General features: G+C 33.2%; 2 protein-coding genes across 2 annotated transcripts in view; both read right to left on the reverse strand.

The window, feature by feature from the left end:
- Positions 1-347: 347 nt before the first annotated feature.
- The window catches only part of LOC132713437 (hemicentin-1-like), a 92,597-nt gene continuing 67,411 nt past the window's right edge, over positions 348-25,533 (reverse strand). Inside the window, exons 54-62 of the mRNA XM_060696039.1 lie at positions 25,234-25,353; positions 10,719-10,853; positions 9,191-9,310; positions 7,920-8,039; positions 7,285-7,413; positions 6,564-6,692; positions 3,015-3,137; positions 2,199-2,325; positions 348-1,532 (exon numbers count right to left, since the gene is read on the reverse strand). Of these exons, the coding sequence (XP_060552022.1) occupies positions 1,154-1,532; positions 2,199-2,325; positions 3,015-3,137; positions 6,564-6,692; positions 7,285-7,413; positions 7,920-8,039; positions 9,191-9,310; positions 10,719-10,853; positions 25,234-25,353 (1,382 nt within the window). The 3' untranslated portion in view covers positions 348-1,153. The remainder of the gene's footprint in view (positions 1,533-2,198; positions 2,326-3,014; positions 3,138-6,563; positions 6,693-7,284; positions 7,414-7,919; positions 8,040-9,190; positions 9,311-10,718; positions 10,854-25,233; positions 25,354-25,533) is intronic.
- On the reverse strand, positions 17,217-19,271 carry LOC132713438 (uncharacterized). Its single transcript, XM_060696041.1, has 2 exons — positions 19,197-19,271; positions 17,217-19,040 (listed from the first exon to the last, which is right to left on the reverse strand). The coding sequence occupies exons 1-2, from the start codon at positions 19,211-19,213 to the stop codon at positions 17,681-17,683; spliced, it is 1,377 nt and encodes a 458-aa protein (XP_060552024.1). The 5' UTR covers positions 19,214-19,271; the 3' UTR covers positions 17,217-17,680.

The following is a 25,533-nucleotide window of genomic DNA, read 5'->3' on the forward strand; positions in this document are numbered from 1 at the left end:
TATTATCAATATTAGAACTTTGAATTCAAACATTCTGGTGAATGTATGTCTTTTATTTCCTTTTTCAATTTGACTTGAAACCATTAGTGAGTAATGCTTGCAGTATCTTACATCATTTGCGTGTAAATAATCTTAATGTATAAACAATACAGAAGCAATGATGATATACATGCTAATTTATACTGTTCCAGTCAATGAGTTGCATCCATTAATTCCATGATAAATATCATCCTATTAAAAATTCATTGCTGGGTTCAATGTCTAAAGTGTTACTAAAATCATTTATAATATATAAATTGTTGATTTCATGAGAGACCAAATAACCGGAAATATGCTTATGCTTAAAGAAAGTATGAAGATATTAATAATTATATACACAAATGTATGCAAGGAATGAAAGTGTTTTTGTCTGATCCCTAATATTACTGTCAATGATTTTAGTTAAAAAATTAAGGTATGTATTTAAAAGCTTAATAGTCAATATAAATCATAAATTTTATACAGAGGAAATACTTAATATTTATCCAAGAAAATAGTGATTATATCTGAAATATGAAATACAACATATGCTTAAATTCTTAAATATCCAGAAATGTACTTTTATGCTTCACCAGTCATAAGATCTACAGACAAGCATTTTTCAATTAACTACATGTATAAACAAAGTAATTATCTTTTCAGCAGGTGGCAGTAAAATTATAGGTCCCTGGCAACTGAATTTCAAGCTATAGCAGTATAGCATCAAAGGAAACACAAATATTCAACAGCAGGAAAAATCTCTAAATCTATGACAACTAAAAGTAACCAACCTATCTTGTCAATAGCACCTAAAATTAAAACTAATTTCAATTTCTTCAGAACAAAGAATAACAACCAAACCAGTGCCTGCTACTCACTTTTTTACCCAAATCATACTATGAAAAAATAGTACATGTCAATCAAAGTAAAATCAAGTTATGTAAAAACCAATATAGTACATCAAAATCATGCAAGGTAATTGTATTATAAAGAATGTTTCCAAAAATATGTTCAATCAAAATATGATCAATGTAAAGACTTAAAAACGTGTTCATATAGACATTTTTGATGTTCTCCCCCTCCATCTTTTACACACCATTTCAAAACATACAAAACAGAATATGTGAAAAAAAAATTAATATGGGTATGCGGACACTGCGATGTGTATAAGGAACGTGGTTTGATACTGAATGTTCACCTGTGTGTTATCATAGGATTTAGCTCGAACCATTATTTTATACTTGTGACTATCTTCTAATGGTTGTTGGGTGTACACTATGCCTATACCATTTTCTAGCTCAATAAAAAACGCCAATGTCTTATCGTTCTCGATTATCTTAAACTCCGTGTTATGTAGTATCTCGTTATTCTGATTATAAGCTGTCAATTTGATAAGACGTTGTTCGGTCAGAACGCCACTAGGTAGCGCTAGTGTCCGGAACTCGATCACATCAGCATATCTTGCACCTTCAGGGCAGGCAACCTCGGCATCTATACACTCAAGTACACAGTTACTGTAAAGTAAAATATCAACTATAAATTCAGTATCAAAACCTTTAGAAAATTTAAGTCAAATTGGCAAAATCATTTCACATATCTACATTGGTTGCATTTATTCTTGTCAAATTGTCAAAATCATTACACATATCTACATTGGTTGCATTTATTCTTGTCAAATTGGCAAAATCATTACACATATCTACATTGGTTGCATTTATATCACTGACATGTATAGACATGTAGACATGTTGGATTAGTAGTCAGTAACTTAAAACTAGATATGTATCTGTAGGACACAGGTGCCCCCACATTAGACTGTCTACTGACATACTGACAGAGGGACATTCTATGGTGTGGGCAAAAAAACTAATTTTCTTTAGTCATATGAGAAATTATTCAGTAGAACAACAATGAGGCTTCATGCCTCTTTTAAATCTGACAAAGTACATACAAAATAATAGATGAAGATAGAATTTTAGAAGAATACATATAAAACATTAAAAAAAAATTCTTTTACCATAATAAGCAGTAAAATTGTTCTCTTAAATGAAAAAGGTAAATACTAAAATGACGAATGCTTTTCTTGTTTCATAGTTTAAATGAAAACATATTTCTATAGATTGTAACTCTAACATGATGGAAAACTAAAAATTCACAATTAAAACATAGAATTAACTTACTTTGTGACAGGGTCACGTTGGTAACCTTCTGGACATGGCGTCTCAATGCAGGTAAACTCCCCTAGTGTGTTAAAACACATTTTATCCTTTCCACAGTCAATGTAATTCTCTATGCACTCATCAATATCTACAAAATCAATCAATAAATGTAATTAAAAAAAAATTCTCTTACAGACTGTAAGGATATGCAGGCAGGTCTTACTCTATGGATGTATTTTTGGATTGGTTAAATGCTGCACCAATACTGTTAAGATCATATGTATACCATCCAGCTTTACTGAAGGAGAATACCTTGGGTGCCCCCCCCCCCCATTACTTTAAACACAAACAGGCACCTCAGTAGAACAACAGATGTTCTGTGAGCTGACTGAACAGCTTCCTCACATCGAAAGATCCTGGTGGGACTCTTAACCACAAACAGTTCTGGTTCTATACTTGAAGATATGTAGGCAGGTCTGGATGTATACTGGTGTTTTGTTAGGTCATATGTTGCCGATCAGGATAGATGATTTTGGCTAACCTCAGGAGTTACAAAATTAAAGCAAAACCACCTCAGATGCTGGAGTTAAGAGATGCATAGGTACCAGTTATTCAAAAACATTTACAATCATCTAGGGATAAACGGTGGCTGCAATTCTGATGCCTCAACCCTTAAAGGCAACCCTCCAGCCCCATTGGGTATATATTTATTGGAACACTGCCAATAACATTTACAATTACATAACCTACAGTAAACACTACATACAACAGGCCTTTCAGATTAAAAAAAAAGAGTCCTCATAGTTTAGAAAATTTTGGTAAGATATCTGACTGTACCTATGCAAGTAGACTGGTCTCGTGACACTCTGTATCCTGGTGGACATGTACATGTATAGGAGCCAACAGTGTTGGTACAATTGTGCTGACATATGCCTGGATCATCCTTACACTCATCAATGTCTAAAAATAGAAATAACTTATACATAAGATCATCCTTACACTCATCAATGTGTAAAAATAGAAATAACTTATATATAAGATCATCCTTACACTCATCCATGTCTAAAAATAGAAATGAGCTGCATCAATTCATGACAAAACCAACAATGTGTTTGCGACCAGCATAGATCCAGGTCTGGATCCATGCTGGTCGCAAACACATTATGTTGGTTTTGTCATTACGTGGCTCAAATAATTTATCATCCTTACACTCATCAATGCCTAAAAATAGATACAGCTTATATATAAAATATACAATTGTAAGTTAGAAAAACATGCAAATGCTTTAAAATAAAAGTCATCCTTTTTCTATCGAACAGAAAGCCAAATACTACATGTACTCACAAAGAAATCACCTTTTTACTTTTCAATTTAGCTTACAGCTAAAGTAGTCAGATATTTATGAAACAATTCTGAAGGACGACAGACAGACAGACAGATGGGGGAAGGGTATGTTAGTATGTGGAAGACAAGACAAATAAGAAAGAGAACCTTGGTCATGTGATGAAGCCTTGATTATCTTGATATATGTTGTAATTACAGATAAAATAACACATATTGTTTACCTATACAATTTCCATTAGTTATGTTATATTGCCAGCCTAGAGGACAAACTTGTGTCTCACGTTTATTTCTGTTGTAAGATGACTGTAATGTATTTGTGTCAATGATCTTAGCTGGTTCAAGATACTCTAGACCTGTAACATAACATGTATACTGTCCTGTCTTATATATGTTTCTGTTGCTAGGTTACTAAATTATATCACTGAGTCAATATCAATGATAAACCTATTTTTTGAGCAATTTTTTATCAAAAAAGTATTCAATAAAGATAACTTGGTTTATGTTTTATAATTGATGGTAATTGATTTATAGGAAGAACTCTTGCCATATCTGGATAGATTCAAATTTAAGAATAAAATTTAGAAATTAATGACAATATTTAAGGTCCTGCATATTAAAGTGTCTATCATCCCTAACCAGACTGTTAAAACTAATATTTGCCACCAGAACAAAGCCAGGTCAGCCTGCACCTCTATGAAGTCTGACCAGGGTCTGTACTGTTTGAAGTCTTAATATTGAAATCCCTTTAACTTGGAATGGACTGTTCCAAATTCAAAGCAGGGCAAATCCATTACACAAATTCAGGTTCCTCAGAATATTAAGTAATATAGTTTGAAATAAAGAATTAATAGTAAAGGCTAACCAGCGCATGATTTTCTGTCAGCTAGCCTCACTTGTCCGGGAGCACATATACACTCGTACCCTCCGTATATATTCTCACACTTGTATGAACATAAAGAAGGATTTTCTGAACACTCATCTATATCTAAAATTATAACAAATTATTTTATGTTTAAGCTTTTAAATTGACTTTTATTAGTGAATTGTTTTTGTATATACTTTTTTCAAGACTCTATTTTTATATATAAATGTCAATTGTATTTGTGTATTGTTTGAATGTTAGGATTTGTACCAGTGTGTGTTTAAGTGCTTTATTTTAGCAAGAGGTTGACGTATTTTATCAATTATACGATATGTTTGCAATTTTAGGAATGTCTTTAGTAGTCTGTCCCTGACATTAATGTAAAAGTCACCCTTGAGATGAAAATATCACCCTTGTGATGTAAACATCACCCACGTGATGTAAATGTAACCCTTGTGATGTAAAGGTAACCATTGTGATGTAAATGTCACCATTGTGATGTAAATGTCACCCGTGTGATGTAAATTTAACCTTTGTGATGTAAATTTAACCTTCGTGGTGTAAATGTAATTTTTGTGATGTAATTTAATGTCATCCTTGGCAATCTCTCACATAGACATTACCATTGCTACAGGAAAATGTCAATTTCCACAGAAAGTTGGTATAATAATTAGTGAAAAGAAGGAAGGAAAAAGAAAGAAAATAAAACAGAATATAGAACAAGGACTTTGAAGCTGGCATAAAATTGGCAGAAAACTTGCATAAAATATGTTACTTTGTTATAATGTAGATGGAAATTTTGTTTGATTGGGTTATACGTCACACCGACACAGTATAGGTCATATGGCAACATTCCAACTTTACAAGTGGAGGAAGACCTCAGGAGCCCTTCTGTGCATTTTTTCAGGCACGAACTGGCACTCAAGTAGAACCACCAACGTTCCGTAAGCTAGCTGGATAGCTTCCACACATGAAAAAATTCATAGTCCCTGTCGGGATTCGAACCCACAGTGTTGAGCGGCAAGTGGTTTAAAGTCAATGACCTTAACCACTCGGCCATGGACGCTCCTATGTAGATGGAAATAAGTGGGAGAAAAAATCTTGAAAAGTTAAGAGGAGAATAATCCTACTGTACAATAAATGACATGCATCACTGAGACACAGTACAATCTTGATACATATAGATATCTGCATGCATGTGTATATTAAAATTTTGCCTTAATATGATAAGTAAGATCCAGTACATTTTTACATTTTTTCCTTTCAAATGAGAATGTGGCAGATTCAAAGACTCCACCGAGGTGTTTTTTTTTGACATAACAGAACTGGAAATATTTATTCTCACATTAATGTACCATTTGATGTAGATCTAGACCAATAACTTGTGTGCAAATTTTCAGATAATTTCCTCACCCCATTTTTCCAGAATAATAATCTTTTTTATTTTGCAAAATTACCCAAAAAGTTTGCAACAATAATTATAGATTTGTGGATATAGTTTAAAAATACTGCAGCTGTGTTTATTTAAGAACTTTCAAAACTAACAAGTTTCACTGAAACTTGACTGGCAAAACACAGGTTTTATTCCAAAAGCATCAAAGAAGATTTTTGCCCAACAAACCTTGTTGATGACGGATGAACAGATTATTGAAATATCACATATCCACAGACTAAGGTGATCAAGATAGCTCACTAGGGACATGTGAGATTTAATTAGTTTATACTAATTTTTTTTAGTTCACTTGTGCTGGAAGATTTAAGCATAGTGAAACAGTCTTGAATCAATTCCTGCAACCAACCAGTTTCTTTCTCAAAGAAACAATGGCTTGCCCCTGAAGGGGTTTAATTGAACCAAAGCAGCTAGGAATCCTTAGATTAATAGTCAGACCCAATAACTACTTGAAAATACAGCCACTTTTTTAAAATTAAACTTAAATTGATATATTTATGATAAATGGCTCATTAGTTAAAGTTTTAAAAAAACATTTTAAAAATTGAAATTGTAATGTAAATTTAAATTATATTACATTCATAAAGTGCTTAATTTTATATTGAAGATGACTTTTTTTTGTTTGTTGGATACATAATTGATGAATGATGATTGAATCATAACATTATTAAATGTAACTAACACAAGGACAGTGTTACATTTTGACATGTGAATTATAATAAGAAATTACCTAGACATGGTGTACCAGGCCCGGCTGATCTGTAACCTCGTGGACATATACATCTATAACCAGGATTGCTGTTGACACATCTCTGGTTGTGGTAACATCTATGTTTACCAGTTGTGCATTCATTAACATCTGAAATAATGGCAACATAGTATACAATAATTAACATGGTTATGGCCAGGATTATATGCCAGGTTCACAGGTTATATATCTAAAGTGGTCATAAACTTTTGTATACAACATCTTGATTTATATACTAGTATGACATTGTATGCATCATCCTTTCGTTTTAACTATACTTATACATCTGTGAGATACAGAAATCCATCCATCAAGGAGTGCATATGCATACATGTGAACTTTTTTCAATGATCAAGTGGGAGATTTTTCTTCAAAAAGAGGGATATTTTAGAATTTGCAATAAAGGAGGGAGTTCTGACATCAAAAAGAGGGTTTCTTTAATTTGTGAAAATACCTCTTATTTTAAGATTTATTTTTATAAATATGGCAGCAGAAAGTGTAAGACAAATGCTAAAAGTGGGAGAGTTCACATGTGTGCATATGCCATATCATACTACAGATATTGAATAAAATTACTAAACACCCCTGGATGAAACCTTAGGGTTTATCCCAAGATTTATTTGCATTGTTCTTTTGCAGTAATTTGTGAGACTTTACACCAATTTTATTCCTTACTGTTTTTTTAGCAATTTAGTGAATTTACCTATACATATTCCTTGATGTAAAGTTGAACCTTTAGGACAGACTGTGATACATTCATAACTTCCAGCAGAGTTAACACATCTCTGACCTGCACTACAAGACACTACACCTGTACTACATTCATCAATGTCTGAAAATATGATCAGAAAAAAATAATTTTAAAGCCACATTATTCCTCAGAAATCCATATTTTTTTAATTCTTTTAAAATGCCAAGCATGTGTTTTATAATGTCTTGATAATAAATTAAGAGCATGTTACATGTTTAACAAGTGAAGAAGAAGGACTGAACATGGAGTAATACGTCATAAAGGTAGAAAAATGTAAACATAGTATTTTGACTTCCATATAAGATACTAATTCACTATAATTATACCAACTGCCAACATAACAAAATCAGCCAAAAATAGTTTATGTACATGGCAAATGGGTATTTTTTTTTTATAAAAAATTAACAATTTACCTAAAAAAAGGTTTTTGAGAAATAAAAATAATAGCATTTCTGAGGCATAATGAACCTTTAAGGCATTGGCCTAAAACACTGGCAGTCTTTAATATTTCATATCATTGAGCCCTCCCTTTATTTTGTTGAAAGATTATATATAAGTTATAAGATATTCTTTTCAGAATTACTCACCTCTACATCTTCCTCTAGATACAAGCTGGTACCCCTGTCTACAGCTGCACAGATAGCTACCAGCAGCATTGGCACACACCTGTTCACACGGCGGAGTAGTTAATTCACACTCATCAATATCTGAAACATAACTTCTACATTATCAAATCTGATTAAAATCAAATTATCTCCAAAATAAATCTACTGTTTTAGGATCTGACCAACATCAATAGGAGGTCAACTTTTTATGACCTCTCAAATAAGCCAATCATCACCTACAGGGGTCATACAGACATTCAATGTAAAAATTCAAGCTTTTTTCGAAAAAATCCCCCCCCCCCCCTCATTTTTCAAGCATGTTTTGTTGCATATAGAACACTGGTTACCAATGATAACTAAAAACAGTCAAAATGATAAAACATTGAAGACTATAATTATTCAAGTAATTATTAAGAAAGGTATTGAAATATCAGCACTTTTTAAGACTGTACGAACACTCACAGACCTCATATTCTTGGAAGTAATTCAATTGCAATTTTTAACAAATGAAAAACTTCAAACATTGTGGACCATACCAGCCTATACATCATCACACTCTTACTGTTTGCTGCTATTTCATTTTTTATTTTAATACTGTTATCCCTTTAAACTTAATATGGGAGCGGTGGCCTAGTGGTTTATGTGTCTGCCTCTCAAGCTAGGGTTAATGTGTTTGGGTCCTACTGGGGTCACCACAACGTTTCTTCAATGACACCTGTTAGTTCCAGAAAACGTTTAATATAAGTTGCAAGAACTTAAGTTTCAAGCTTTAATAAATATGTTTATCACATACTGTGACGCCTATACGACTCCGTAAAAATGGTATTGCACGGCCGTGCATATATTTTGACATGACATCATTTTCATTACATTTGTAACTATATAAACATAGCATTAGGATGCGCTTAATATTTGTGTTATACTAAAAGCGCATCAATGAAAAATGGTTCTCTTTCACTTCTAATGTTCTTTATTTTTTGTATGTGATAAATAGAATATTAAATTCATGTAAGCTTATACAAAATTTATTGAACTTGTTAAATAAAATAGTATTATGCTTGCCAGAGGCTCGCATAATTTATTTTTATTAAACTTGTTCAATAAATTCAGTATTAAACTTATCATCATTCAATATCCTGTATATAATCTAAATGTAATATGGCATCACAGCCCAAATTCAAAGAAGGACAAGTTCATTACAAATATACAGCAGGGTGAGGGGTAAAACATGTAGAGATATCAGGATATCTTACCAACACAAACTCCTCTAGAGATACGCCTATATCCAGGCATACATCTACACCTGTAACCACCATTCCTGTTCTCACAGATCTGATTACATACACCTGGTGTCTCCTCACATTCATCTATATCTAAACATAATTACAAACTGTTATCTGACTCTAAAATGTAATGTTTTAAATACAACAAGAGCGATCAATGATCACACCTGTCGCCTCATGATGGCCAATTTCATGTTGGGACAAGTTTTGTGACAGACGGACAGTGCACAACTATACTTGGTACTGATCATTCCTATAAAGTTTGGATAAAATTGCACCAGTAGTTTATGAGGAGTAGTCCAGACAAGCTTTTGTGTATCTCGCAACACACAGAAAAAAAACACCTTTTTATCAAAGGGCCATAACGCGGCCAAAAATCATTCAACCGGAAAACCCCTGCAATATGCGCAAGGACTTGAGCTACAGATCAATCCTGTAAAGTTTCATTGAAATTGCATTAGTGGTATAAGAGAAGTAGTCCGGACAAACTTTAAAAATAAAATTAATTAAAGGGCCATAACTCTGACAAAAATCATTGAACCAGAAAATGCTGACAATATGCACAACTAGACTTGGTAATGATCATTCCTGTAAAGTTTGGATGAAATTGCACCAGTAGTTTATGAAGTAGTCCGGACAAGTTTTGTGACGGACAGACGGACAGACAGACAGACGATTGAGAAGTGATCCCTATATGTCGCCACTACTCCTTAGAGGCAACACAAAAATCCTTTCAGTTTATAATGTAATAACAAACACAGCCTTCCTTTAAAGTGATCTACAGGTAAGTTCATTACTGCACAGTTTCATTTAAAAACATCTTGAAGACAGACAGGGCATCCATTGCAAAAAAAGATTATTTTTCAATAAATTATCAAAGCACTGAAAACTAATGTATTCAGATATGTCACTATGACATACTGGCTGATGTTGATACATGAACTCATAAACCAGTATCCTACCAGCATGAGTGTTTCAATGCAGGACACTCATTATAGCAGTGAGGTTTTCCCTGACACCATGTATGCCACAATCAGTGAACCTCGGCAACAGATATCATTAACTCAGGCCAGTCTTAAAGTTTCAGAAAGTCATACTTGATACGTAATGTTTCATCTGTTTCAAATGAAAAAGACATTAAGTCATACATGCCATATTACTAGGTTATCTGCATTCTAGAATAATTTAATATTTTATATAAAATAACATTGCATAGAAAAATATTTATTATTTCTAGCTGCAAAGGAGATAATTTCAGATTTTTATTTTTACCAGGACATAAATCATTGCCATGCAGGAAGCTACCTGATTCCCTGGGTAGTCCTGGAAATATGTGATGTTACTGCTTGTATGACTTAGTTATTTCTAGACCAACTGTTCAAAGCTTGTCTTGTTAACTGGCATACTTGTTGGTATAAGTTAAGTTGAGATCTCAAACATGAAAGAAGTAAAGCAACACTGAGAAAAAAGTGTATGAGTTATGAAGGTAACTTCTTACCTATACAATCCTGTCCATTATCTGAAGGTCTGTAACCTCTACGACATTTTATATGACAGATGAACGACCCAACTGTATTTGTACATTGTTTGTCTACTGGACAGCTTGATGGCACATAATTACATTCATTTACATCTGAAATATTTGTTATTTAAGACAATCGTTTGATTTATATTAACTGAGCATTTATCTCTTGGATCTCTAAGCAACTACTAGTTATTAAAACATAGCTTTACTATCATTATTAATACAGTCAGCCTACATATATATTGTTGACTGCTTATCTTAAGTAATATAAAACTGGAACCCCTTATCCCTTGATCTGATAAATTTGTAAAATGGATTATTATAAAACAATAAATTTATTAGAATTTAAAGGGACTTTAATAATAAAATACATATATTAGCTACCAAATAGTACCACTAGTATAGAGACTGTTCGAGCTTAACTTGGACTTTCAGGCTGGCCTGACTCTATACTGTTGGCAAAGGTTAATAACATTTAATTCAAGCATAGTATTTGGGTTAAATTATTTCTTAACTTAGATGTAAGAGAAGTCTGTTTTACTAAATCAGAAGGTAAATGAGTTCATTAAACTGTCCAGCACCTTCTGACAAAAAATTAGGACAAATTTAAGGACAATAATTAAGAAATTTTAGGGCTAAAATTAGGAATTTTAGGGTACATAAAAGAAATTTAAGGGCTAAAACTTGGAATTTTATCCGAGACCTGACCGGCTTTTGGCATGAACCACCTTTTACAAGCCACTGGTCCGTCAGACCACTTGAATTTTATGAATGGTGCAAGGCACATTTGGTAGAATGGTGATTTGGTAAAAAAAACATGTTATATACTTGGTGTTTAAAATTATTTGTCCGTCGATGATGAACATGTATATGGTTCATTAATCACATTAGTTAAACAAGAGCCGGTTGAACCGGGTGATGCTCCCCGAATAGGTTTTGGACACAGGAAGGTATACCTCTTGTTGTGTCAGAGTTATGTCATAGACAAAGTTCAAAGTGTTAAAACAACCCAAATATTGTACACGACACATTGTCTAAATATGGTGATCATTTTTGTGAAATAGTTGTAAAATCGGATTTCAAATAACAAAGTTATGCGCCTGACATTATTTTGCTGCAAGGTCATGCTGTGACCTTGACCTTCAACGTAGTGACCTAAATATTGCATGCGACAAGTCGATTCAATATGGTGATCATCTCTGTGAAATAGTTGTTAAATCCGACTTCCAGTAACAAAGTTATGGGCCGGACACGATTTTGCTGCAAGGTCATACCGTGCCCTTGACCTTCAAGGTAGAGACCCAAATGTTGCTCGCGACACAATGTCTCATTGTGGTGATCATTTCTGTGAAATAGTTGTAAAATCCGACTTCAAATAATGAAGTTATGTGCCGGACACAATTTTGCTTCAAGGTCATGCTGTGACCTTGACCTTCAAGGTAGCGAGCCAAATGTTGCGCATGACACGCCATTTTAATATGGTGATCATTTCTGTGAAATAGTTTAAAAATCTGACTTCAAATAAGGAAGTTATGGGCCGGACACAAATTTGCTGCAAGGTCATGCTGTGACCTTGACCTTCAAGGTAGCAACTGAAATGTTGTGCATGACACATCATCTTAATATGATGATCATTTCTGTGAAATACTTTTTAAATCTAACTTCAAATAGGGAAGTTATGGGCCGGACATGATTTTGCTGCAAGGTCATGCTGTGACCTTGACCTTCAAGGAAGCGACCCACATGTTGCACGCGACACATCGTTTTAATATGGTGATCATTTCTGCGAAATATTTTTTAAATCCGACTTCAAACAACAAAGTTATGGACCGGACACGATTTTGCTGCAAGGTCATGCTGTGACCTTGACCTTCAAGGAAGCGATCCAAATGTTGCGCGCGACACGTCGTCTCAATATGGTGATCATTTTTGTGAAATATTTTTAAAATCCAACTTCAAATAATGAAGTTATGGACCGGACACGATTTTGCTGCAAGGTCATGCTGTGACCTTGACCTTCAAGGTAGCGACCTAAATATTGCGCGCGACACGTCGTCTCAATATGGTGATCATTTCTGTGAAATAATTTTAAAATCCGACTTCAAATAACAAAGTTATGGGCCGGACACGAATTCGGGACGTACGTACGTACGTACGGACTGACGGATGGACAACCCGACGACTATATGCTCCCCCAAAATTTTTCGGGGAGCATAAAAAGTTTGTTAGTCATCACTAACTGTCATTTTAACTTGCTAAAATTTTGTTTATGCAAATTAAAAGAGTAAAGAATTTGTTATATTAATAAAGGTAGAAAATTAATTCATATGATGCTAGTAAAATTTTAGTGTGAGAAACAGCAATTGTATGAGAAACAAGAGCGATCAGTAATCACATGTGTCGCCTAATGATGGCCAATTTCATGTTGGGACAAATTTTGTGACAGACGGACAGACAGACAGACAGTGCACAACTAGACTTGGTACTGATCATTCCAGTAAAGTTTGGATAAAATTGCACAAGTAGTTTATGCGGAGTAGTCCGGACAAGCTTTTGCGTATCTGGCAACACACAAAAAAACCCACCTTTTTATCAAAGGGCCATAACTCGGCCAAAAATCATTCAACCGGAAAACCCGTGCAATATGGGCAAGGACTTGAGCTACATATCAATCCTGTAAAGTTTCATTGAAATTGCATTAGTGGTATAAGAGAAGTAGTCCGGACAAACTTTAAAAATAAAAATTATTAAAGGGCCATAACTCTGACAAAAATCATTGAACTGGAAAATGCTGACAATATGCACAACTAGACTTGGTACTGATCATTCCTGTAAAGTTTGGATGAAATTGCACCAGTAGTTTATGCGGAGTAGTCTGGACAAGCTTTTGCGTATCTGGCAACACACAAAAAAACCCACCTTTTTATCAAAGGGCCATAACTCGGCCAAAAATCATTCAACCGGAAAACCCGTGCAATATGGGCAAGGACTTGAGCTACATATCAATCCTGTAAAGTTTCATTGAAATTGCATTAGTGGTATAAGAGAAGTAGTCCGGACAAACTTTAAAATTAAAAATTATTAAGGGCCATAACTCTGACAAAAATCATTGAACTGGAAAATGCTGACAATATGCACAACTAGACTTGGTACTGATCATTCCTGTAAAGTTTGGATGAAATTGCACCAGTAGTTTATGAGGAGTAGTCCGGACAAGCTTATGTGTATCTGGCAACACACAGAAAAAGAAATCTTTTTATCAAAGGGCCATAACTCGGCCAAAAATCATTCAACCGGAAAACCCCTGCAATATGCGCAAGGACTTGAGCTACAGATCAATCCTGTAAAGTTTCATTGAAATTGCATTAGTGGTATAAGAGAAGTAGTCCGGACAAACTTTAAAATTAAAAATTATTAAGGGCCATAACTCTGACAAAAATCATTGAACCAGAAAATGCTGACAATATGCACAACTAGACTTGATACTGATCATTCCGGTAAAGTTTGGATGAAATTGCACCAGTAGTTTATGAGGAGTAGTCCGGACAAGTTTTGTGACGGACGGACGGACGGACAGACAGACAGACGGACAGACAGACGACGGAGAAGTGATCCCTATATGTCGCCACTACTCCGTAGAGGCGACACAAAAAATAAGATCGCGATCCATGATCTCTAGACTGACAAATATTCGTAATCGATTTTTCATTTTTCATTTGTGATTATCCAAGTACTTGGATACTTGCCCCAGCCCTATACTTTATCGGTCAAAATATAGTGTACTGGACGAAAATGATAAAGTGTCTGCTAGAGCCTGTCTGCAAGGAAACCAGTATGATTTATATATTCAGAGTTTTAAAAGAAAGGAAAATTCATCTGTTTAAAGATTTGATTAACTCTAATAAGCATTTTATCATAGAGTTAGTATTATATCATATGGACCCATATGTATGAAATTTATAATAAAATTCAATTATGGAATCATATAGTGTACTTATATGATGCAATATAACTATTAAATAGTGTTTTCATTGACACCTTATAAAATGAAACAAATGAAATTCCCATGATTGGAGCATGTTATTTCTTAGTATAAATATTAATAAGATTAAATTTTATCAATTTAGCCTCATTTTCCTTTTGCCAATCCAAAAATTCCATAATATTATTTTCCATCTTGCCCCTTTTTCATTTTCTAAATCCAAATAGAATCCATTAGATACTCTGTGTCTTTTTTGTCTAGAGCAGATCTTCTACAGGCATTGAGGGATTTTAGAAATGTTTTCATCATTATGAAAAGCTGTGTCGCGGGCATGAACAAGGTCTCCAGGTCAAAGGTCAAGGTCACATGTACAGGTCATTGAAAAATGCTTGTCTGGAGCAAAACTTCTAGATGTATGAAGGGATTTCAATTCTATTTTACTTCCCACAAAATGTTCATCATTGTGAGGCACAAAATTCAGGTCCCATCGGCTAAATTTCAAATAAAAATTCAAGTTCAAATAAAAATATGAAAATGTCTGTAGGGACCATTGAGCCATCATTTATTGAGGAATTGTAACACAAATGGTCATTATCATGGCTACATCTGTGACACTTGTAATTTAGGTCAATATATGCAAGGTCAAGGTTACTTAAGATGATGAAATATCTGGATTTTGTCTTGAACCTATCTCCTACACGTCTCAAGGATTTTTATGAAACTTTAATAGAAATGTTCACTTCTATGAGAAGCTAAGGGACTGCAATGAAACAGGTCTGTAGGTCAAAGGTCAAAGTCACTTATAGAGGTCATTTGTAAAATGCTTATCTTGAGCAAAATTTCTAAATGCATTATGGGATTTAAATTTTGCTTAACTCAGATGCTCACCCTTACTTAATGTAAGGCAGTGTGTCAGGCGCTAAATTCAGGTCCCCACAGCTAAAGTCAAGGTCACACATAGGGGTCAAAGTTCAGATAAAAAAATGAAGATGTGTAAATGGACCATTTAGTCATCATTTATTGAATGATTGTAACTCAATTGGTCATTATCGTAATTACCGCCATTGCACTTGTATTTTAGGTCAATTTAGGCAAGGTCAAGGTCACTAAAAATGATGAAATATCTGGATTATTTCTGGAGCATATCTCCTAGGTGCATATAGATGTGTATAGGGACCATTTTTGTCTTTATTGAGGGATTGTAACACAAATTGTCATCATCATGACTACCACCATTGCACTTGTATATGAGATCAATTTATGCAAAGTCAAGGTCACTAAAAATGATGAAATATCTTGATTTTTTCTAGAGCATATCTTCTTCATGCATAGAAGAATTTTTATGATACTTTATAGAAAGATTCACCATTATTAAATGTATTGCTTCATACATGATCCAGTTTTAAGGTCAAGGCCAAACTTAGAGCTAATTGCTAATTTGCTATGCATATCTGTAAGGCCCTAATGTTCATGTGTTACCTAATGTGTAGGCCCTAATCATATTTCAAGCTAAAGCTTTAACTGATTATATTAGTCATTAAATATATTATTATGATTAATCAAGCGTAAATTTTAGAATCACAAATTATTACAAATATCAAAACCAAAGTAATTTATTATTTTCCCCTATTAGATATGTTTGTTTCCAAAATTTCTAAATAAAGGTCCGATTATGATTTTCGTACCATCACATAGCATCTAAGGAAAAAGGGATGAAAAAATTTCCCCGAGGAAAAAAAAAATTTCCCTTTGGAAAAGGGGAACTTTATTTTTTAAAGACAAAAATTTTAAAACTACAGTAAAGATGTTTTACGCCCCCTGTTTAGCGACGTTCTGTTTTTAGGCCCATATTTTGGTCCCGAACAGTATTTACATAAAAATGGCCCTGTTTTAGCGCTCCCTTTTAGCCCCTACAACGACCATTTTTGTCCCCTTTGGGTATTTGAGTAACCGACTTTAGAAGGGGAAAGTTTGAACTAGGTAACATTTTGGGGCGAAAAAAGGGGCCTTGGGATCAACCCCTTTGCTTCAAGTTCAAAGAATTTTGAGTCGCCCGATTTTAAAATTTTTCCCGTCATACTTTTTTAAACGCCGCGGGTCGTTAATTTTTTTACACTAAATTACAACCAATTCCCGTTAAACGCAAATTTAAAAGAAGGGGTGTCAACACCCAACACTTTTTTAAACACCGAAATCAAGATTTCCTATTTTATTTTTCCCATTATTATTCATGCGATTGACAAATCAGAACGCGCTTTTATTACGTAGTAGTATAAACATTTTGAAGTGTCATCTGTTTTCTTTCAACTGGGTATTTTGAAATTTTAAAGTAAGACATAGTTTTTCTTTATCTCTGAGGCGTGCTGTTTTTCAGTTACTTTTTTCACTTTATTTTAGCTTTTTGTTTTTTGTATAACCGATTTTATCATTCTGGTTTGGGTAATACTAAAGGGGGATTTAATAAAATATTTTTATTTCATTATATATATACAGAAGTATAAAAAAGCCATTAAATGAAAATGAATATTACACTAATATAACCACAATGTAACATGACATCATTGTTTTATTCAGACATCAAAATAGGCTAAATATTAGCATTACACTATATGTGCATCAATGAAAAGAATGACTCTTTTTTACTGTTTACCATTCTTATTTTGGGTCCGTAATAAATAAAAATTTATAATTTATTTATTTCTAAATTTATTGAACTCATTAAATCTCTAAATACTCACATCATATGACTTATTTCATATTGTTCAAACAATTAAGTAGTTTTCTTGTAATATAACAAATAACAATTAAACCAGATAAATTCGAAAATGGGAATTCCAAAAGAAATTATCACATATAATAAATAAAACATGTTATACTCTTTGCATACATTTTGCTTGAGGCATATATTTAAAAACATGTTTATTTTACTCTTGTGAAACATTTGTTTAACTGATTAAATGTCATACACTTCAATGTTGTTCACTCCAAATCTACTTATACACATCTTAGTCATTTGTTGATTACAACAGACTGATCTAATACATGTATTCCCTTTTCTTCTATCAGCTTTTATAACCTCTCTTATCACTTCACCATCACATGTAAACTGTAAAACATTTTTGGAGTGATATCCAGATACCAGCACACTACCTGTTTCAGTGAGATAACAACATCCAGCCCCCTTTAATTGTTCATCATCATTAAATGATGTAATAACCAGACCATTGTTGTCCAGTACTATCAGTCCATTTTTGTAATCAGCAACATAAATCCTAGTAGCATCCTTACTGACAGCTAAACTGTCTATGTCAGAGAACAACTTATGTCCTGATTGATCCTTACTGAACTGATTAAGTTTCCTACCTGACAATGTATACATATATACTGATGTGTCATTATCTGCAATATATAAATTATTGTTGGAGTATGCAAGACCATAACAATTGAAATCAGTTTTAAGCTTGTTTGTTGTTTTCATTTTTCTTTCTAGAGAAATGAAATGAACTTTCTTTTCTAATGAAATAGTTACTGCTACTTGTGTGTTATTGATCAGGCACACTTGAGATGGCTCTCCAGGTAGATCACAGTAGTCTGTGACAGTATAGTTATAACTGTGTAAACGTTTAAGTTTGCTGTTGTCGCGATCAGCTAGAACTATTGTACCATCTTCCATACAGCAGGCACTAGCGATATTACAATCATATATATCTGACTTTACTTTTACATTATATGATTGATTTCCTTTAATCTGAAATAAATTAACAGCAGGCTTTGTAGGTTTCCCTGATAGTGTGCCTAGGGCCTTCCTTTGTTCTAACTGTGTAAGAATTGTTCTGTCAGGTTGAAACTCTATGTCATCTACTGTACTTTTTATTTTGGCATGCTCCATATATTTGTTGGCAACATTTGCAGCATCTTCTCCCATCTTCACATAAACAAACACTTCAGAATGATTTGTGTTTGTAGATGCTAACTTATCATTAGCTGATCTAATCTTGGACTTGTGTGCTTGTAGCTGTTTTAAGCCGTCTTCGATTTTGTCTTCAAGACATTTGACTTTACTTTCTATCTCATCAATAGAACTTTTCTCCAGCTTGTCAAGTTGGCCATTGATTTCTTGTCGGAATTTTCTGATATTAGCGAGTAGTTCTGCTTTCCTCTTTAACAGACTTTGTTTATCTTGTTTAAATGTATTAGCTTGTTTTTCAAGGGTCTTGGCTATTTCCTTGAGTTTTGTTTGAATGTCTCTCGATTCAACTTGGTAAGTATTGTTTTGAATAAATTCTGGTATGTAGAATGTATCCTTGCATAATCTGAAAAAAAAATTCAGATAGTTAATGAGGCTATGAGATGACTTAGGAGTTGAATCTATATTATTGAGTGTTATATAATTTAAGTTAGTCTAAGAATATTATGTAAAGTACCTACTAAACATTCCATATGCTTACTTAAAAAATATCTTTGTTTACCTGTGATCAACTGCCATACATGTAGAACAGCCAACATTATCATGGTTCTGACAGTAACATATCAATGTGTTTATGACTGTGGTCTTTCACATCTCTCTGCTGGTGCCCTCGCAGACCTTTACTGGTTTCCTGACTTAACTTGAGATTTATCCAATACCTTGTGACCAGCTAAATACAGGCACTTTACTGTGAACTTTGACACAACTAACACAGAATAATCGTGACAATCAGCGCAGTATTTTTCACCTTCAGTGTTCCTGCTCCATTTACTAACATTGAACATAATACGTCAAATATTTCATCCGAAAGAATATCCGTATTAATTTGTCGACTGGCAGCCATTTTGTCTTTTTCCAAACTAGGTTTTTTAGTAGATCTATTTACATTGTAAAATCGATAGAAATTTCTCTATTTTTTTCACAGTTATTTTAGATTTTAAACATTGATGTACTCTATAATTATGATAACTGTAATCCTTAAGTTTCTTCTACATTATACTCCTGGAAAAATATCAATTTCTACATTATATTATTTTCACTTATATAAATCCTTTCCTTTGGCTAAATAATATCAAAATGATTTGACCTACTTTGGGTTTAACTTAACAAAGTTGCGTTTATATCTCTTTGCACACAGTGTCACTTTATATGGAAGTTTATTCATATTCGCTACTAAATTGTTAAACTTTAAGGTAGATAGGGCTGGTTTAACATTATGTTATTAAATATATATATATACAATCTACACAGAAAAAACTGTTTACAGTGACCTAAGATGGGAATAAAGAAAAAGAGTAATTATAGACAGGCAGTCACTTTGAACAGTCTCTACAGAATTTGGATATATGAACATATTTTGCCAATATTTTGTTTGAAAGCAGGATAGTACCATACTTAGGGTTTAATTATATTTTTTATTTATATTAAACATATATTAAACATACCACATATCATTTATAAAAACAAGATAGTATTCAAATTGCATGTATAATTGGTTAAGATTGTGAACTACACCGTTACATTAGTATTTAAAAGTTACATATTGATTAAAAATGTTATTTATATTGATAAATCTGTTTGTAAAAAAAAAATTGTTCATTTTAATTCAATTCAACTAATAAGATACACTATCTACAATAAAACACATACAGTAGAATGAAAATGAATAAAGGTTTAGGATTGATGTACTTTTATAAATAATTGTTGGGAGAAAATGGTGTTTAATTTGTTTGAAAACTTTAGTTAAACTTTTTATGTACAAATTATTCTGGTTTCCCAAACTGTAATATTTACCTTTTTATGTCCTTAACTTTTATTTTTGCCTTGCTTCCCTCATCTTTTCATTTCACTTTCTTATTTCCTTAAAGCCCCATTATGCCTCAGATATGCTTTAATTTTAATTTCTTAAAAACTTTTAATTGTTAAGTAATCCCATTCCCTGAGTTACTCCACTTGCAAAAGTTGCTTTGCACGGCTATAATATACCATAACAAGAGACGCTAAATCATGGTCGTTGTACGGACTAGACTGGGAGTCGCGTAACATACAGACAATTTATATAGTAAATACTGTTTAAAATCTAACTTAAAAGACAGAACGTCGCTTTATACAGGGCTCACTAAGACAGTCTTTACTGTATATACATATATATACATACACACTTATAAATATATATGGTCATTTAATGCATAAATCAGTAAAAATTCAATAATTTAACCTTCAAGGTCAAAGTCATAAAAAAGCCAAGGTCAATTTATTTGAGTTGGTAAACATAAAGGTCTTGTCCTTCCAGAATGTTCTGTTATAATATGAAGTCAATCCATTCAATAATAGCAAAGTTACAGCCAGTTAACAACCAAAAAAATGAAAATTTCAATAATTTGACCTTCAAAATCAGACATTTATGTGTGAAGGTCAATGTCTGTCTTGTTCTTTTAAAGGGCTATCCTTGAAGATTATTATGTTCAAGTTTGAAGGCAATCCATTCAAGAATAACAAAGTTACAGGAACAAGCAAAATTTGAACATTTGACCTTGAAGGTCATGGTCAACTATGGATGAAGGTCAAGGTTAGTGTGGTCTTCCCAAGGGTTGTTGTGGCCAAGTATGAAGACAATACACCAAGAACTAAACAAGTCAGGGCCATGATGGCCCTGAGTCGCTCACCAGAAACAACTGCTTTTAAGTGTTGGAAATTATCCATTGTCAATATTTTCTAATATTAAATTTGAGCATAGAATATGTTTAAAAACAACAATTTGAAGAAATGCCATGACCTGGGGCATTTAAGCTTTAGCTTAAACGGGGGCCAATCAAATTAATATGAGCAAATTTGATAAAAGACTACCTAAGAATGCTACAAAGTTTGGTGATCATCTATCAATTATTTTAGTAGGAAAATGATCTTCAAAGGTTTTCTATTTTTTTTAGCTTGAGTGGCCCCTAAAAGAGGCCAATCAAATTAATATGGGCAAACTTGATAAAAGAGTACATAAGAATGCTACAGACAAAGTTTGGTGATCATCCATCAATTAGTTCTGTAGTAAAAGATGTTTAAAGGTTTTTCTATTTTTAGCTTTAGCGGCCCCTAAAAGGGGCCAATTAAATTAATATGGGCAAACTTGATAAAAGACTACCCAAGAATGCTACAGACAAAGTTTGGTGATCATCCATCGATTAGTTCTGTAGTAGAAGATATTTAAAGGTTTTTCTATTTTTAGCTCTGTTGACCCCTAAAAGAGGCCTATTGAAATGACAAGAGCAAATTCAAGTGTGACTGTCACAAGGATGCTACAGACCAAATTTGAGGTAAATCTGCCCAGCAGTTTAAGAGAAGAAGACGATTGTTGACGCATGACGACGGATGCCGGAGCAACTCCCTTTGATACTAATAGCTCACCTTGAATGTTCGTTCTGGTGAGCTAAAAAGTTATGATCCAGGTACAAGTTTGGGGACGGCAATGGCAACACCATCAGGACTATAACAATACCTCTACTTTAAAAAAAAAAAAAAAAAAAAAAAAAAAAGTGGAGCTAAAGAGGAATTTACTTTATCTTTATTGAGCACTATGATTTTACATGAAAAAAATATTTTAGTCGCTATTTATAGATTTATAATAACGTGCCATGCATTGAAGACAATTTTATTTTTAATAATCCAAAATTTGAGAAACTCAAGTTAATAAGTAATGTCACACATCCTGTCTGAAACAATGGCTGGAAAGAAGTCGCCCCGATATACAATTCTACCTTCTAATATTTGTCTTTTCATGTGATTATACAACTTCTTGTACAACCGGTATAAATCAGTTCGCCGTGGCATGTTTTACAAACTGCTTTTTTCTCATTTTCAGTTGAAATACAGTTGAAATACCAAATTTGAAAGTATTTCCAAACATTGGAATTAAATTTTGCTGGTGGAATTTTATATTTGCCCGACTCGTTTTCAACCTTTAAACCTAGTTTATATTTGCATATATTTTTAATGAAATTAATGTTAAGTATAACTTAAAAAAAAAAAACATTTTCAGTAATAATGTTCATCTTTTTATGATTGTCTTGAATCTCTTAATAACAATTTGAGACTAATAGATTTGTGGTTCGATTTGTGAATCGCAAGTGGTGAATCGTGGATTGGATCTGATCGTCACTTATCTGACGATCCACACCCCTAATAAAGTATATGTTATACTTCATGAAATCAAAGAGAAATTTGTTTTCAATGCAACAAAGAAGTTAAAATAGTACAGCGGTTTATATGTTCTTTGACCTGTCATTCAAAGTTACCTTAGAGGACTTGCAACATATAGAAAAAGGCAAAACTTGGGCATTCCAGTTTGAAAGCTTATAAGCAATAATTGAAACCTGAGCTTCTAGGTAAATCAATATATTTGCAGACAACACGGAAAAAGTTGGAAAAGTAAATTTCTTTGACATTGCTTTAACTACTGGTACTGACTTATATTCAAAATGAAAAAGGTCTGAAAAACTGATGTGAAATTTTTAATATGAGAAAAGGTGTTAAATTTCAGGCCAATATTGTTTTTCAGGCCCATATTTCAGTTAAGAAGTAAAGTTAAGGAGCAATATTGGAAGCATGGTAATGTTGGAAAGGTACCTAACTGTGTTCTGTCAAAGTTGTGTACTCATCCTGCCATAGATTCTTATTTAATTTGTAACAAAGGGCGACTTTTTGTATTGGAAAATGCTAGGAAACAAGTATATTTTCAATAGATAAAATATAAGTACTAAAAGATTTTAACTTGCATAATTTCTAAAATCTGAATTTAAAGAGGTGATTTTGTACTCTTTCCTATATTTATATATAAGTCTTCCTTTGATAATGAGGTCTAATTAGAACTTTCAATGGACAAACCCTTACACAAGTCCTATTAAAAATGACCAAAAGTACTAATAGCCAGTACAGGCCAATAAATTGAATTCTGACAAATAAATAATGTTGATACTGCACTAGCACATTTTTGAATGTGTCCTATATACAACAACAAAGGACTAATACATCTATGTACACCACTTCCTTTGTTAAAATAAGTTCACCATTTTTAGCTCTACTATTCGATAAGAATAAGTAGAGCTATTGCAGTCACCCGAGCGTCGGCGTCGGCGTCGGCGTAACCACTTATGTTAAAGTTTTTGTAATAGTTCAAATATTTTCAAAGTCCATTGACATATGGCTTTGAAACTTTGCACACTTGTTCACCATCATGACCCCAACCTGTAGACAGGAGGAGGTAACTCTATCAAGCATTTTGACAGAATTATGCCCCTTTTTCGACTTAGAATTTACGTTAAAGTTTTTTGTAATAGTTCAAATATTTTCAAAAGTTCATTGACATATGGCTTTGAAACTTTGCACACTTGTTCACCATCATGACCCCAACCTGTAGACAGGAGGAGGTAACTCTATCAAGCATTTTGACAGAATTATGCCCCTTTTTTCGACTTAGAATTTACGTTAAAGTTTTTATAAATAGTTCAAATATTTTCAAAGTCCATTGACATATGGCTTTGAAACTTTGCACACTTGTTCACCATCATGACCCCAACCTGTAGACAGGAGGAGGTAACTCTATCAAGTATTTTGACAGAATTATGCCCCTTTTTCGACTTAGAATTTACGTTAAAGTTTTTGTAATAGTTCAAATATTTTCAAAGTTCATTGACATATGGCTTTGAAACTTTGCACACTTGTTCACCATCATGACCCCAACCTGTAGACAGGAGGAGGTAACTCTATCAAGCATTTTGACAGAATTATGCCCCTTTTTCGACTTAGAATTTACGTTAAAGTTTTTGTAATAGTTCAAATATTTTCAAAGTCCATAGACATATGGCTTTGAAACTTTGCACACTTGTTCAACATCATGACCCCAACCTGTAGACAGCAGGAGGTAACTCTATTAAGCATTTTGACAGAATTATGCCCCTTTTTCGACTTAGAATTTACGTTAAAGTTTTTTGTAATAGTTCAAATATTTTCAAAGTCCATTGACATATGGCTTTGAAACTTTGCACACTTGTTCAACATCATGACCCCAACCTGTAAACAGGAGGAGGTAACTCTATCAAGCATTTTGACAGAATTATGGCCCTTTTTCGACTTAGAATTTACGTTAAAGTTTTTGTAATAGTTCAAATATTTTCAAAGTCCATTGACATATGGCTTTGAAACTTTGCACACTTGTTCACCATCATGACCCCAACCTGTAAACAGGAGGAGGTAACTGTATCAGGCATTTTTTTTACTATCAAGCACTAAGAATAGTCGAGCATGCTGTCCTACCGACAGCTCTTGTTTTTAAGGTTAGATATTTTCTTCTGGGTTATATTGATTTAATGCAAAGTCTAGCTCTATTGTTGTTTCCTTGTGTCATACAGCAGAAAATACCTATATGTTTCAGCTTATGACAATTTTTGTACCATAATATTTTATGTGTTGTTTTCTTTCTTGCATCAAAGCGTAAAGTACCGTGAACTAAGAGGAGCACAGTATAAATGCACATACTAAAGTGAACTTACCATTACACTGTTTACCATCTACATCCAGAATATATCCTATAGGACAGGAGCAGTAATAACTTCCTATAGAATTATGACAGTAATCTGAACATGGTCCTGTACTTGTACATTCATCAATATCTATAAAATAAGGAATATAGAATTATGACAGTAATCTGAACATGGTCCTGTACTTGTACATTCATCAATATCTATAAAACAAGGAATATAGAATTATGACAGTAATCTGAACATGGTCCTGTACTTGTACATTCATCAATATCTATAAAACAAGGAATATAGAATTATGGCAGTAATCTG

The sequence above is a fragment of the Ruditapes philippinarum genome, unplaced genomic scaffold (assembly GCF_026571515.1).
Source record: "Ruditapes philippinarum isolate M1 unplaced genomic scaffold, ASM2657151v2 ctg332_1_1_1_1, whole genome shotgun sequence".
Classification (NCBI taxonomy): domain Eukaryota; kingdom Metazoa; phylum Mollusca; class Bivalvia; order Venerida; family Veneridae; genus Ruditapes; species Ruditapes philippinarum.